At 47.1% G+C, this 13,666-nt stretch overlaps 1 protein-coding gene and 1 pseudogene across 1 annotated transcript in view; one reads left to right on the top strand and one right to left on the bottom strand.

Annotated features, from left to right (window-relative positions):
- LOC126088461 (neuronal acetylcholine receptor subunit alpha-4-like) overlaps nucleotides 1-13,666 on the top strand; it is a 160,997-nt gene that overhangs the window by 104,858 nt on the left and 42,473 nt on the right. The window contains exon 7 of the mRNA XM_049906603.1: nucleotides 8,042-8,191. Coding sequence (XP_049762560.1) covers nucleotides 8,042-8,191 — 150 coding nt within the window. The remainder of the gene's footprint in view (nucleotides 1-8,041; nucleotides 8,192-13,666) is intronic.
- On the bottom strand, nucleotides 7,283-7,400 carry LOC126089783 (5S ribosomal RNA; annotated as a pseudogene).

The raw sequence follows: 13,666 nt of genomic DNA, 5'->3' as shown, positions 1-13,666 counted from the left end.
GCTCTCTGCCTCGCCTATCGCATCCGTCTCCCCTCCCCCACGCGGATCCTGTACGATCTCATTCCATTCCCTCACCTCCTCCTTTTCCTTGAAAGGATACAGATCCTGTACACCTCCCATAAACTCGACCCTCCTCACCCGCTTGTCTCGCACATCCTCTCCCACCCCCGCCCGCTGCCGCATCTGTATTCCCACGTCCCACCCGGTCTCCATCTCTCCACCCTCCTTACCCTCTCCCAAGGTGGCTTCCGCCAGCTCCCCCTCCCTGATGATGTCCTCCTCCCCTCCATCTACCCCTCCTATCAACTTTGACCCTCCCCCAACTTCCTGTGTCTTTTCCTTTAGGCGCCCTCCCTCCCTTCTCTCTCCTTTTCCCCACATCCCCCTTCCTCCACCCCTCTTCCCCCAGATTTCCCCTCCCTCTTCCTCCCTTCCCCCTATCTCCCCTGCCTGTGGCATCTCTGCTCCCCCTCTCCCTCTCCCACCCCCCTCCTCCCCTCTTGGCAGGTCCCCGGACTCGTACACGCTCAGTGGACATTGGCGCGCCGGAGATCATCGCCATCAGTGTCTCGTGTGTGTGCCTTCGTTTTGTGTTTAGTGTTCTTTCGCCGTCACGTCACCACTGTTCACGTGTGCCGTCGCAGTCATCGTGTTATGTGCGCCGTGTCAACAAGTGTTAGTGTTTTTTCTCGTCCAGCGTGAACGGCTTCATGTTTATCGTTTTTCGTATCTACATTTTTTTGCCCGCCGTTTTTATTGTATTGTCTGTGTCACCTATATGTCATATTATTGTACCACTTAAGGCTGAAGATCAGCGTACTATGCTGCTGACAGCCCGCCTGTATGAGATGATTAAAATTACAATAAAGAAAAAAAAATCACAGCATTGCCCTCTACCAAGAACCATCGCAATGAATTATATAGTGTTTTTATACTTCACTAAAAATGTTTTACATGAAATATTGTACAGTCTTGTGAGTAAATTTTACCTCTCTCTTTCTCTTTCTCTCTCTCTGGCTTATGCCTAACTAAAACTGTTTATGGCAAATGGTTTACTGTCTCATTAGTAAATTTCATCTCTCTCAGTTTGATACTTCGCTAAAAAATGTTTCCGTCAAATCTCGTTCCTGTCCCTGTAATGGTCACTTGAAAGAGGCACAAAAAATGTAATACACGACAGAGTGGACTGTAAAGAAATAAAAAATAAATAAAAATGCTCTAAGTATAAATTTTATTATAAACAAGATTACATTCCAAAGAAAATGTTAGATCCACGCCATGAGTAGAGCTATTTCATGAACCAATACAACAAAGTGCTCTACACACGAGCTATGGATCACACAGTCTGTTCACAGAATGCGCGTTGTGTAGGCAGATAGAGAACTGCAGTGATCAGCAATCTAATGAATGGCGTGCAACGAATCAGTTATGTCTGCCAATATAGCTACCTGTCAGTTGCTTGTCTTATAACCATCAGCATTACTTTCATTAACTTCTTCTGTAAGATCAATAACGATTAAAGAAAGTACAAAATCATGAAGAAATGCATTTTCAAGTAATGATCTTAATTCGAATTAATTCTTCCCACAACAATAACACATGATTCGACATTGCATTATTCTCCTCCTCCTCCATCATCTTAGCCATCATAAAATCAATAAATATTAAAGATAGAAAACGCATTTTCCAATTACGAACTTAATTCGTATGTAATTATAACATTATGTGGACTCATTAGTTTACGTAAAAATAAACTTGCTACAAATGTTTGAGATGACATTATTCTCATAAAAACGTATGATCTTATTCTTCACTTCATCCATTGTGAGATCAAAACCGGCAAAAGAAAAGAACAAATCGTGAGATATCACAAATATAATCTTGAGTAGAATGTAATCCGGTGTGTAGCGTTTTATGGAAGTGAAGCGTGGACAATAAGCAGTTCAGACAAGAAGACGACAGAAACACTGCAAGGTGGTGCTAAAGAAGAGTGGTAAAGATTAGAATGGCAGTTCACATAACTAAGGTGGAGGTAATGAGTAGAATTGGAAACAGAAAGAAAAGAAATTTGTGGTACATCTCGCCTAAAAAAGAAGCTATTTTCTGATGAGACTCATTCTTAGACTAAGGATTCGCCAGTCTGGTACTGCAGAGGAATAACAAGAAAGGAATACGGTAAACAGGTTCAGATGGATGTGAACTGCAGTAGTTATTCGGAGATGAGGGGGACCTGCACGGGATAGAGTAGTGAGGAGGGCTCCGTCAAACCACTTTCCGCACTCAAGAGCTCAACAATTAAAACAACAACAGAAATGTCACAACAAACTGTGAACATTTAGAAATTTCAATAATTTGGTATTTATCATCAAAGTCCATCCTCCTTTCTTCGTTCAACCCACAGTAGCAAACACGACGCTCGCTTGTAGCAAACAGTGAGAAGGCTGTATAGAAGATGAACACTTATAAGAACCTGTTGTCTCACAGCATTGCCCTCTACCAAGAACCACCGCAATAAAGTTCACCTGGAGAGCACATTTGTACAGTAAGGAGGGTGAGCTGATGACAAAGACATTTAAAGAATCTATCTCGTGTAGGTGTAATACCGTCTTCGGTGGCTTAGCTGACTGAAAATCTCTGGAGAGAGGTATTGTGTTAATGTCCCAGACCTGAGTGCAGCTGAGGCGCGAGAGAGGAAGGCTCTCGATGGATGACCATGTTTGCTCTTAAGTACAAGAGAAACTGTATGGTCTGCTGAGAATTCCGATTAGCTGAAGACTCGGTGTAGAGGTTTAGCATGGTATGCTTCTTCTAAAAATCGTCCAAGTAGTTTTATTTCATGTAAAGAATTATCCAAACAAGTGTGATTCTTGAGTTTCTCCCGGCGTATTTGATAATCAAAATATCCACGGGTGTACTGCCGGTCTACAGTGTCCAACGGGCACAATATTTCGGCGATCATACATGTCGCCATCATCAGGTGAACTGACGGACTGAGCTCCTGTGAACGTGCCGGCACGGAGATCCGTACGCTATGGCTGCTCAGAGGGAACTGGGTTCGGTCGCGGCGGCGGCCGATTTAAATACCCTCCGCCCGCGGCACGCTCCCTACACCGTCCGCGCCCCGCGACACGGTCGCGCGGTGGAACAGATTGCGACGGCATCTGAGATGACGTCGGTGTGATGGCTCTGTCCGCCATGGTCGTCACAACTATACGTTTGCTCGATTTATTCTTGATTAACCCAATCGCTGGTTCCCAAGCCTTGCTAAGATTATAGCCACAGTCACGGTTTATGAGGTCGTCATTGGTGCGAATTTCGATGGCCTCTCTAACAACGCTGTCCCAGTATCTCGACATCTGTACCAGAATCCTCGTACGTTCATACTACATAGCGTGATTTTCCGACAAACAATGTACAGCGACCGCCGACTTGCTCGGATACATCAGTCGAGTGTGCCTCTGGTGTTCACGGCATCGATCCTCGACGATACGCATCGTCTGACCAATATACGACTTGCCACATTGACACGGAATCTGGTACACGCCGGCCTTCCTCCAACCGACGTCGTCTTTGGCGCTCCCCACCAGTGCACGAGTTTTATTCGGAGGACAAAACGCAATTCTGACCCGGTGTTTCTTCAAAATGCGGGCGATTTTCCCCGAGAGTGCGCATGTATATGGAATAAACTCAGTGCCTACCTCCTCCCTCGTGATTTCATCCATCTCCACAGGTTGTGCTGTAGTGGTTGGGCGGAGAGCACGTTGAATCTGCCACTCTGAGTACCCATTTTTTCGAAATACAGTTCTCAGATGTTCCAATTCCCGGGGTAGACTCTCTGCGTCAGATATAGTGCGCGCCCTATGTACTAGAGTTTTAAGTACCCCATTCCTCTGTGAAGGGTGGTGGCAGCTATCTGCGTGCAAATACAGATCAGTGTGCGTTGTCTTCCGATACACCCCATGACCTAGGGTGCCGTCAGCCCTTCTCTTCACCAAGACGTCAAGGAAAGGTAATTTACCCTCCTATGGAGACTGAAACGGAGGGCCCGATGGGGATGAAGTGATGATGAAGACAACACAACACCCAGTCCCTGAGCGGAGAAAATCCCCGACCCAGCTGGGAATCGAATCCAGGCCCCTTAGGACGGCAGTCTGTCACACTGACCATTCAGCTATCGGGGCGGACATCTGTTTATGGTGAGAGTCAACAGGCAAACTTGGCAGGTCTTCCAGAATTTTGCTACAAATTTGTAGTATTGCTACTTTTCTACATGGTTCATCACCATCCGCAAAGAACTGCGTGGTGTAAATGACATTATCGAATAGGTTATTTATGTACAAACATTGTAGAACTGCAGATTTTTTTAAATGTCATTTCATTTGCGCAAAAGGGGAGGGGCGCTCTCAGTAGAATGTAAATTGCTCTTGACGAAATAAATCTCGGGTGAACAGCCTGGTATGAGTGTGCATACGACACAATATTTCGGCAATCGCCCAGTTTGCCATCATCAGGTGCGCTGATGTACTGACCGGCGGTGGGCTGGCGCCATATATACACTACTGGAAATGGAAAAAAGAACACATTGACACCGGTGTGTCAGACCCACCATACTTGCTCCGGACACTGCGAGAGGGCTGTACAAGCAATGATCACACGCACGGCACAGCGGACACACCAGGAACCGCGGTGTTGGCCGTCGAATGGCGCTAGCTGCGCAGCATTTGTGCACCGCCGCCGTCAGTGTCAGCCAGTTTGCCGTGGCATACGGAGCTCCATCGCAGTCTTTAACACTGGTAGCATGCCGCGACAGCGTGGACGTGAACCGTATGTGCAGTTGACGGACTTTGAGCGAGGGCGTATAGTGGGCATGCGGGAGGCCGGGTGGACGTACCGCCGAATTGCTCAACACGTGGGGCGTGAGGTCTCCACAGTACATCGATGTTGTCGCCAGTGGTCGGCGGAAGGTGCACGTGCCCGTCGACCTGGGACCGGACCGCAGCGACGCACGGATGCACGCCAAGACCGTAGGATCCTACGCAGTGCCGTAGGGGACCGCACCGCCACTTCCCAGCAAATTAGGGACACTGTTGCTCCAGGGGTATCGGCGAGGACCATTCGCAACCGTCTCCATGAAGCTGGGCTACGGTCCCGCACACCGTTAGGCCGTCTTCCGCTCACGCCCCAACATCGTGCAGCCGCCTCCAGTGGTGTCGCGACAGGCGTGAATGGAGGGACGAATGGAGACGTGTCGTCTTCAGCGATGAGAGTCGCTTCTGCCTTGGTGCCAATGATGGTCGTATGCGTGTTTGGCGCCGTGCAGGTGAGCGCCACAATCAGGACTGCATACGACCGAGGCACACAGGGCCAACACCCGGCATCATGGTGTGGGGAGCGATCTCCTACACTGGCCGTACACCACTGGTGATCGTCGAGGGGACACTGAATAGTGCACGGTACATCCAAACCGTCATCGAACCCATCGTTCTACCATTCCTAGACCGGCAAGGGAACTTGCTGTTCCAACAGGACAATGCACGTCCGCACATATCCCGTGCCACCCAACGTGCTCTAGAAGGTGTAAGTCAACTACCCTGGCCAGCAAAATCTCCGGATCTGTCCCCCATTGAGCATGTTTGGGACTGGATGAAGCGTCGTCTCACGCGGTCTGCACGTCCAGCACGAACGCTGGTCCAACTGAGGCGCCAGGTGGAAATGGCATGGCAAGCCGTTCCACAGGACTACATCCAGCATCTCTACGATCGTCTCCATGGGAGAATAGCAGCCTGCATTGCTGCGAAAGGTGGATATACACTGTACTAGTGCCGACATTGTGCATGCTCTGTTGCCTGTGTCTATGTGCCTGTGGTTCTGTCAGTGTGATCATGTGATGTATCTGACCCCAGGAATGTGTCAATAAAGTTTCCCCTTCCTGGGACAATGAATTCACGGTGTTCTTATTTCAATTTCCAGGAGTGTATATAGGACAATATATACATGGCGCCGGTCAGTACATCAGCGCACCTGATGATGGCAACGTGGTCGATTGCCGAAATATTGTGTTCTATGCACACTCATACCAGGCTGTTCACCCGATATTTATTTCGTCATAAAATACGCCTGGAGTAATTGAAGAATCACGTAAATTGCTCTTCATTCGCGCAGTTTCTTGAAACACATTGTTAAAATAAATATATAATTATGAAACAGAGTGATTTTATTGAAAACCGATCTGATGGTGATGGATTCCTATGCGATCACTTTTGCATTGATTTTTAGATGAATGATAGAAGTTGGTGCTTTTGTATATCAGCTGGTGTATGGTGTTTGGAAACTTGATAACCATTCCTGGTAGACAGGCTTATGGAATAGGATCAAAAGTACAGAAAATGGATGGAGATCTAACGCAGGTGATTGGAGATGGAAATCTCCAGCTTTTATTCCCTGGGGTAGGGTAGTGGACAAGAACAGGTTATAGGATTTGCTACAACAGGATTAGATATGTTGCATATGGAAGTGAGACAGGGATCAGACAAGAGTGTCTAGACGGTAGGAAAAGAAGTGGGAGTGGGTCTGTGTACATGTGCTGGAGAAATTTAAGTGAAATATGGACCGAGCCGCCAATGTGACATCATGAAGGATATAGGGTCACTCAAATGGATCGATACTTTGGAGGACAGTTTTTTGGAAATTTGTGGTGAGGTATTACAGGATCAAACGGCTGAGGTCATCGATCCATAGACTTACACACTACTTAATCTAACTTAAATTAACTTACACTAAGGATAACACAAGCAGCCATGCCAGAGGGAGGACTCGAACCTCCGATGGGAGGTGCCATGCGAACCATGGAGAACAGTTGTTATGAAACGTATTATGTCGTCTGTGGTGGGGATAGGATGCAGTGAGGTGTTCAGATGGAGTGGGATATGTATGGGTATTTCAGGTCCTTTGGCAGATTGTTTTACGGGAATATCTCAAATGGGGTAAATCGCAAATATTACATTCAAGTGTGAACCACAAGTTACGTCATTGGTTGAGCATTTTATTTAATCTGCATGGAAATGAGGTTCGTAAAACTGTAGCACTCCGTCTCCAGGCCACGAGTGGCCTACCGGGACCATCCGACCGCCGTGTCATCCTTAGTGGAGGATGCGGATAGGAGTAGTGTGAGGTCAGCACACTACTCTCCTGGTCGTTGTGATGATATTCTTGACCGAAGCCGCTACTATTCGGTCGAGTAGCTCCGCAATTGGCATCATGAGGCTGAGTTCACCCCGAAAAATGGCAACAGCGCATGGCGGCCTGGATGGTCACCCATCCAAGTGCCGACCACGCCCGACAGCGCTTAACTTCGGTGATCTCATGGGAACCGGTGTATCCACTGCGGCAAGGCCGTTGGTAAAGCTATAGCACTTTTTAAATTTCACATTCATTTATATTCACCGTACTAAGAATGGAATGACAGCAGCAAATTGCTTTTCTTCACCCAGTGGATTGTACATTTTATAATTTTAATTTAAAAAAGATTGAGACACTAATTAAAAAATGTTTAGTCATGACAGTGGTGATGTGATGTACATTCCCTTCATTATGAGGAAGATGTTCTTGGGGCTCTTGGTAATTATGGGTAAGGATTAGTATGGGATATTTATGTTAGCAGGAATTGATAAGTGTAATGTAAGGGTTAGGAGTTGCAATGCCATTTGGGCAAGGAAAGGATGGATTGGAACCTTCATTTTGGATGGGTAGGTTACATTTTGGTTCAGGGGGGGGGGGGGTGTTTGTGGTCTGGTAGTGTAGAGGATGGCCGTTTAAATGCTGCCGGAGATCGTCACGGTGTGTTCGGAGATGAAGGTAAGGTAAGACACATTGACAGGGCTGTGGCAGTGAGCCAAAGTTCTCGAGGATGGGAGAGACTGTAGGCAGTTGGGATTCGAGTTTACAGGAGGTGTAGAAGAGGCTGAGTGCTAGCAGTATGACAGTTTCATTTAGGTGCTGTAGCACCAGAATGGTAAAGATTGAGGTGGCACCGCTGTTGCAGCACTGACGGTGATGACGCTGTCGTCACTGTGGCTGCCTTCGGCCTGTGGCGAGCGGCTGGCACTGGTCGCCATCTCAGTGTTGGCGCACTGCACGGTGCTGGTCTACCTCAGCTGGTGGCTAGAGGGCGGCGCCCGCGCACCTCGCATCGGTAAGTCGGCCAATTCGGTGCTGGCGCGCCCACATTGGTGAGTCGCAGCGAGCAAGCCAGCCATTGTGGTTCACCTTCCCCACTCCTCACTGACCTTCTTCTCATCTCTGAAATCTCGCTTATTGTTCTCAGATCTGAAGACATTTTTACTGAGTGAGGTGCTGCAGCAGGTAGATACTGAACTTCCTTCATATTCTTGTGAGGCCTCAAGAATTGTGTTTCATGTGTTTTTACGTACATGAGTAATGGAGCCCCTCCGTGCGTACACTTGGGTTGTGACCGACACGAGAAGTTCTACTGTGACCTTGGAAGCCTACTACCTCTTGTAAAACCTTAAGTACAACTTCAAACAAATTATGAACAAATTTCACTCTGAATTTATACGAAATTTTCCAATATGAGTCGCTGGACAAAACAATCTGTCTTGTAAAACTTAGGTACTGACATGGCACAACCTTCGCAAACGCAATGTTTTCGTTTTCTATGCAGCATTTCTAACTAGCACAGATTGAATGTGATGCACACTCGCTGGCTAAACAAAGGCAAAATGTATAATGAAAATTACCTTACAAGCCCGATTCGTGTAGTGAAAATGTGCTTGTCATCTGTTATAGTTATCACTTCAAAATTAGTAAACAATGAGCTGTAGTGAACCTGAACATTGTCACATACTGATGATGTAATGACTTAAGGCTGACAGAAGCCAGTAAATGCACTCAAAGATAGTAAATGAGGGACACACTGCAGAGAACAGGCAAAAGTGGCAGCGTTTAGGTCACCGGACTTAAACAGTAATGGTAGATGCCCGCCAAATGCAGAGGCTCTGCGCAGCTGTCCTAGGGAAGTTTCACTCCATAGAGTTAACTGAGTTAACTGGTGACTCCACCAACCGACCCGATGCTACTGTACGGCATCACAAAAAATGGTTCAAATGGCTCTGAGCACTATTAGACTTAACTGCTGAGGTCATCAGTCCCCTAGAACTTAGAACTACTTAAACCTAAGTAACCTAAGGACATTACACACGTCCATGCCCGAGGCAGGATTCGAACCTGCGACCTTAGCGGTCGCGCGGTTCCAGTCTGTAGCGCCTAGAACCGGCCGGCCGAGATGGTCACAAAAAGGCACATCTCAGAGAACGAGGCGAGCTTGATACTTGCCCATGAGAACAGCAACGTCAGTGGGTTTCCACAGGTTGGATGTTACAACAGCGGTCCCCACTCACAAAGGGTCTGTGGCCGGCGCCAAGTGATGTAAAACGTTATTGTTACTAGCCACAAGAGGAAGGACAGTGACGTTGTTGCTACAAAACTTGGATTTTTTTAATGTGAAGTCCAGAAACATTCCTGCCTACTGGGTAGAAGAACGGGGGGAATCTGAGTGTGGCCGCCCACAGGTGCCCTCGATGTTCAGAGCAACTCGTCAGATTGTCGGAAGCCTGTAAAGTGCCGGTTAATTGGTGGGCCGACTATGGGTTGGGAGAAATAGTGCGCCGCCACAATCGTTTATAAAGCCACGTTTTTGCATTATAAGGCAAGTGTGGCTGTTAGGTTGAAGGATGTTACATATGAACAGTAAGCCTATATCGTGAAGTCATTGCGTGGTAATGAAAGATGGTTAAATTTCCCAAAGTAAACGAATTAATTGTCTATTATTAACAAAAAATAATAACACAAAGTAAAAAAAGTAAGCCATGCTAAATATGTAATAGTAGATCCTACGTCAACAAGGACGTTGCACAGGTAAACACGATGGGGATTAAGAACGAAGTGTACATGGAACTGGACCCTTCCAGTAACAACGCATTTTCTGTAATGTGTACTACCAAGAAAGAGAGGGAGTGGGGGAGAAGGGCGTACTTTGTGACCACCACTTACAAATTAAAGAAAACATAAATTTCGTTACTTGTTAACTTTCATTAATAACATCTTTTGAAACAAGTACTTACGTATAAGTAGCGTCTGAAAATTTATCACAGCACAATCTTATCAATACCAACGCCTTTTCTGTAAGGTATAAACAGAGAGGAGGGATAGTTTATGAACACCACAAAAAATTAAAAAAAATAGAGATTTCGTTCATTGTCGTTGAGTTTTATACACAGTATATTGCTTAATGTTATATGGATGTGTAAGAAGTGTCCTGAAAATGAAAATATGAGTTGTGTATAGTCACATACATCACTAAAAATTATGTTTCTGGGTTACGTTTTTTTTTTAATTCAAAACAACTACGGTTTCTGATGTAACAAATAATTAAAACCAATAAATAATTTTTCAACATTTTAAAATATAAAGTACGCGACTGGATTATAATATTTCAAAAGATTCGCATAAAAAACGCCCTTCCCCTCCCTCGGTTTTGCGAGGCTTAAATATCGGCAGCGTGACTACTATATTGAAAAGCACCTAATATACTAACTGTAGAGCCAATATAAAATTTACTGCACTACATGTGAAATACGCTACTCGTAGACAAGAGCTTTTCAGTGGCAAAAACGGGCCTTCGCAATAACGCTGGAAAATCTTAACACCTCGGAATATTGTCACGTAGAAGAAGGTGTAATTAGATGAATGACGAACACTAACTTCACTTAACGGAAGTTTATTCAGCACTTGCACATACAAGAGCGCGGAGCGAGCTGCCTCCCGCCAGAACAAATACAGTATACATACAGCTACAGAACATTCCAGTACAATGATGCTCGGCATTTGTGGATACTGCTAGAATGTACTCGAACCGAATATAGAAATTAAAATTGTTTAGTCTAGTTGAGTTTTGAACTCACGACCCTCCATGCAACACTTTAGTATCACAACGACTACACAACGGTGCTACTCAGCTTCTTCTCCGACAGTGCTCCCTCGTTAAGAGAACAGAGTCGCGGTGTTACGTCGTCCTAGTCCGGGGACGAGTCATCGGTCCTGCGTACTCCGACTCCCGATGCCTGATACTCGCCCACGCGATGATCTTAGAACTTCTTTTTCCGCTACGCTCTTCGTCACCTTTCCGCTTGTTGCCTGTCGCTGTAACTTTGAATTCACCCTGGGTTGCAGGATCCCATAGGTGTTCGGGCTCACATGTGGTTCCTCTTCGTCGAAATGTGTTGGCTCAAACTCGTCTAGGGATTGATCGGCACGTGTCGCATAACACGCCCTAAATTAGACACTTGTGACCCTTTGGTTAAATTGTCTGCCTTATGGCAAGTTTGCGAAATACAAAGTTAATGTAACATATAATAACAGTAATAATTATATCGGGAACTAAACTAACGACCCATAAATGATGTAGGCCACACAGTTGCGATTTGGTTAAAATAATGTTTATTCAGAAAGCAAACAAAGAGCGAAGTGGTCGTATTTAGAATTGCTACTACACTCGAGCACTTAACCATTTGACACAGTTCGATCATTCACAGTCTCATCGCGAAACACAAGTCCAGTACTCCACGTCGATATTTACGCAAAAAGTTAAGAGTTCACACGAGGCGCGCGGCTGCTCACCACTCAGAGACGAAGTCCCGCGAGACCACACAACGCGAAATTTTCTAAGTCGTTTCACTTCCCAGCTGCCTAAAGACAGACCGTCCACTTTCGCGTCTCAGTCCGAACTGTCCCCTTTGGTGTCTCCAGCCGAACTGCTCGCTTTCGCGTCTGCACCAGCACTGTTCCTATGCCCGTCCCCGGTCGCGTTTCCCACGCCCCGAATATCCCCGCTCAACTGACTGGGGCACTTCCCTCTCCTGAAGCCGTCCATCTGATTGGCTACAGCTTATTCTGCATTATTTTACATTTTAACAGACACTCCTGGAAATGGAAAAAAGAACACATTGACACCGGTGTGTCAGACCCACCATACTTGCTCCGGACACTGCGAGAGGGCTGTACAAGCAATGATCACACGCACGGCACAGCGGACACACCAGGATCCGCGGTGTTGGCCGTCGAATGGCACTAGCTGCGTAGCATTTGTGCACCGCCGCCGTCAGTGTCAGCCAGTTTGCCGTGGCATACGGAGCTCCATCGCAGTCTTTAACACTGGCAGCATGCCACGACAGCGTGGACGTGAACCGTATGTGCAGTTGACGGACTTTGAGCGAGGGCGTATAGTGGGCATGCGGGAGGCCGGGTGGACGTACCGCCGAATTGCTCAACACGTGGGGCGTGAGGTCTCCACAGTACATCGATGTTGTCGCCAGTGGTCGGCGGAAGGTGCACGTGCCCGTCGACCTGGGACCGGACCGCAGCGACGCACGGATGCACGCCAAGACCGTAGGATCCTACGCAGTGCCGTAGGGGACCGCACCGCCACTTCCCAGCAAATTAGGGACACTGTTGCTCCTGGGGTGTCGGCGAGGACCATTCGCAACCGTCTCCATGAAGCTGGGCTACGGTCCCGTACACCGTTAGGCCGTCTTCCGCTCACGCCCCAACATCGTGCAGCCCGCCTCCAGTGGTGTCGCGACAGGCGTGAATGGAGGGACGAATGGAGACGTGTCGTCTTCAGCGATGAGAGTCGCTTCTGCCTTGGTGCCAATGATGGTCGTCTGCGTGTTTGGCGCCGTGCAGGTGAGCGCCACAATCAGGACTGCATACGACCGAGGCACACAGGGCCAACACCCGGCATCATGGTGTGGGGAGCGATCTCCTACACTGGCCGTACACCACTGGTGATCGTCGAGGGGACACTGAATAGTGCACGGTACATCCAAACCGTCATCGAACCCATCGTTCTACCATTCCTAGACCGGCAAGGGAACTTGCTGTTCCAACAGGAGAATGCACGTCCGCATGTATCCCGTGCCACCCAACGTGCTCTAGAAGGTGTAAGTCAACTACCCTGGCCAGCAAGATCTCCGGATCTGTCCCCCATTGAGCATGTTTGGGACTGGATGAAGCGTCGTCTCACGCGGTCTGCACGTCCAGCACGAACGCTGGTCCAACTGAGGCGCCAGGTGGAAATGGCATGGCAAGCCGTTCCACAGGACTACATCCAGCATCTCTACGATCGTCTCCATGGGAGAATAGCAGCCTGCATTGCTGCGAAAGGTGGATATACACTGTACTAGTGCCGACATTGTGCATGCTCTGTTGCCTGTGTCTATGTGCCTGTGGTTCTGTCAGTGTGATCATGTGATGTATCTGACCCCAAGAATGTGTCAATAAAGTTTCCCCTTCCTGGGACAATGAATTCACGGTGTTCTTATTTCAATTTCCAGGAGTGTATTTAAATAATCTAAGCTTGACCACTTTCACGTGCTAGATAAAGTAACAGTAATATCCATTGTTAAATTCTTTTACATAAAACCAATACAATTTCCTTCTTTACAATGAACGTCACGGCCAGTAGCCTTGCACCGACGTGCTTTCTGATAAATAAATAAAGAACAAAAGTAACTATTATGCTTTAAGTGAAACAAGTTTACTGTTACCAGTCACCGTTTTATTTTTCCCACGACGCGTTTCGAAGGTTTAA

This window comes from Schistocerca cancellata, chromosome 6, assembly GCF_023864275.1.
Source record: "Schistocerca cancellata isolate TAMUIC-IGC-003103 chromosome 6, iqSchCanc2.1, whole genome shotgun sequence".
Classification (NCBI taxonomy): domain Eukaryota; kingdom Metazoa; phylum Arthropoda; class Insecta; order Orthoptera; family Acrididae; genus Schistocerca; species Schistocerca cancellata.
This window is presented reverse-complemented; position numbering and strand designations above follow the sequence as displayed.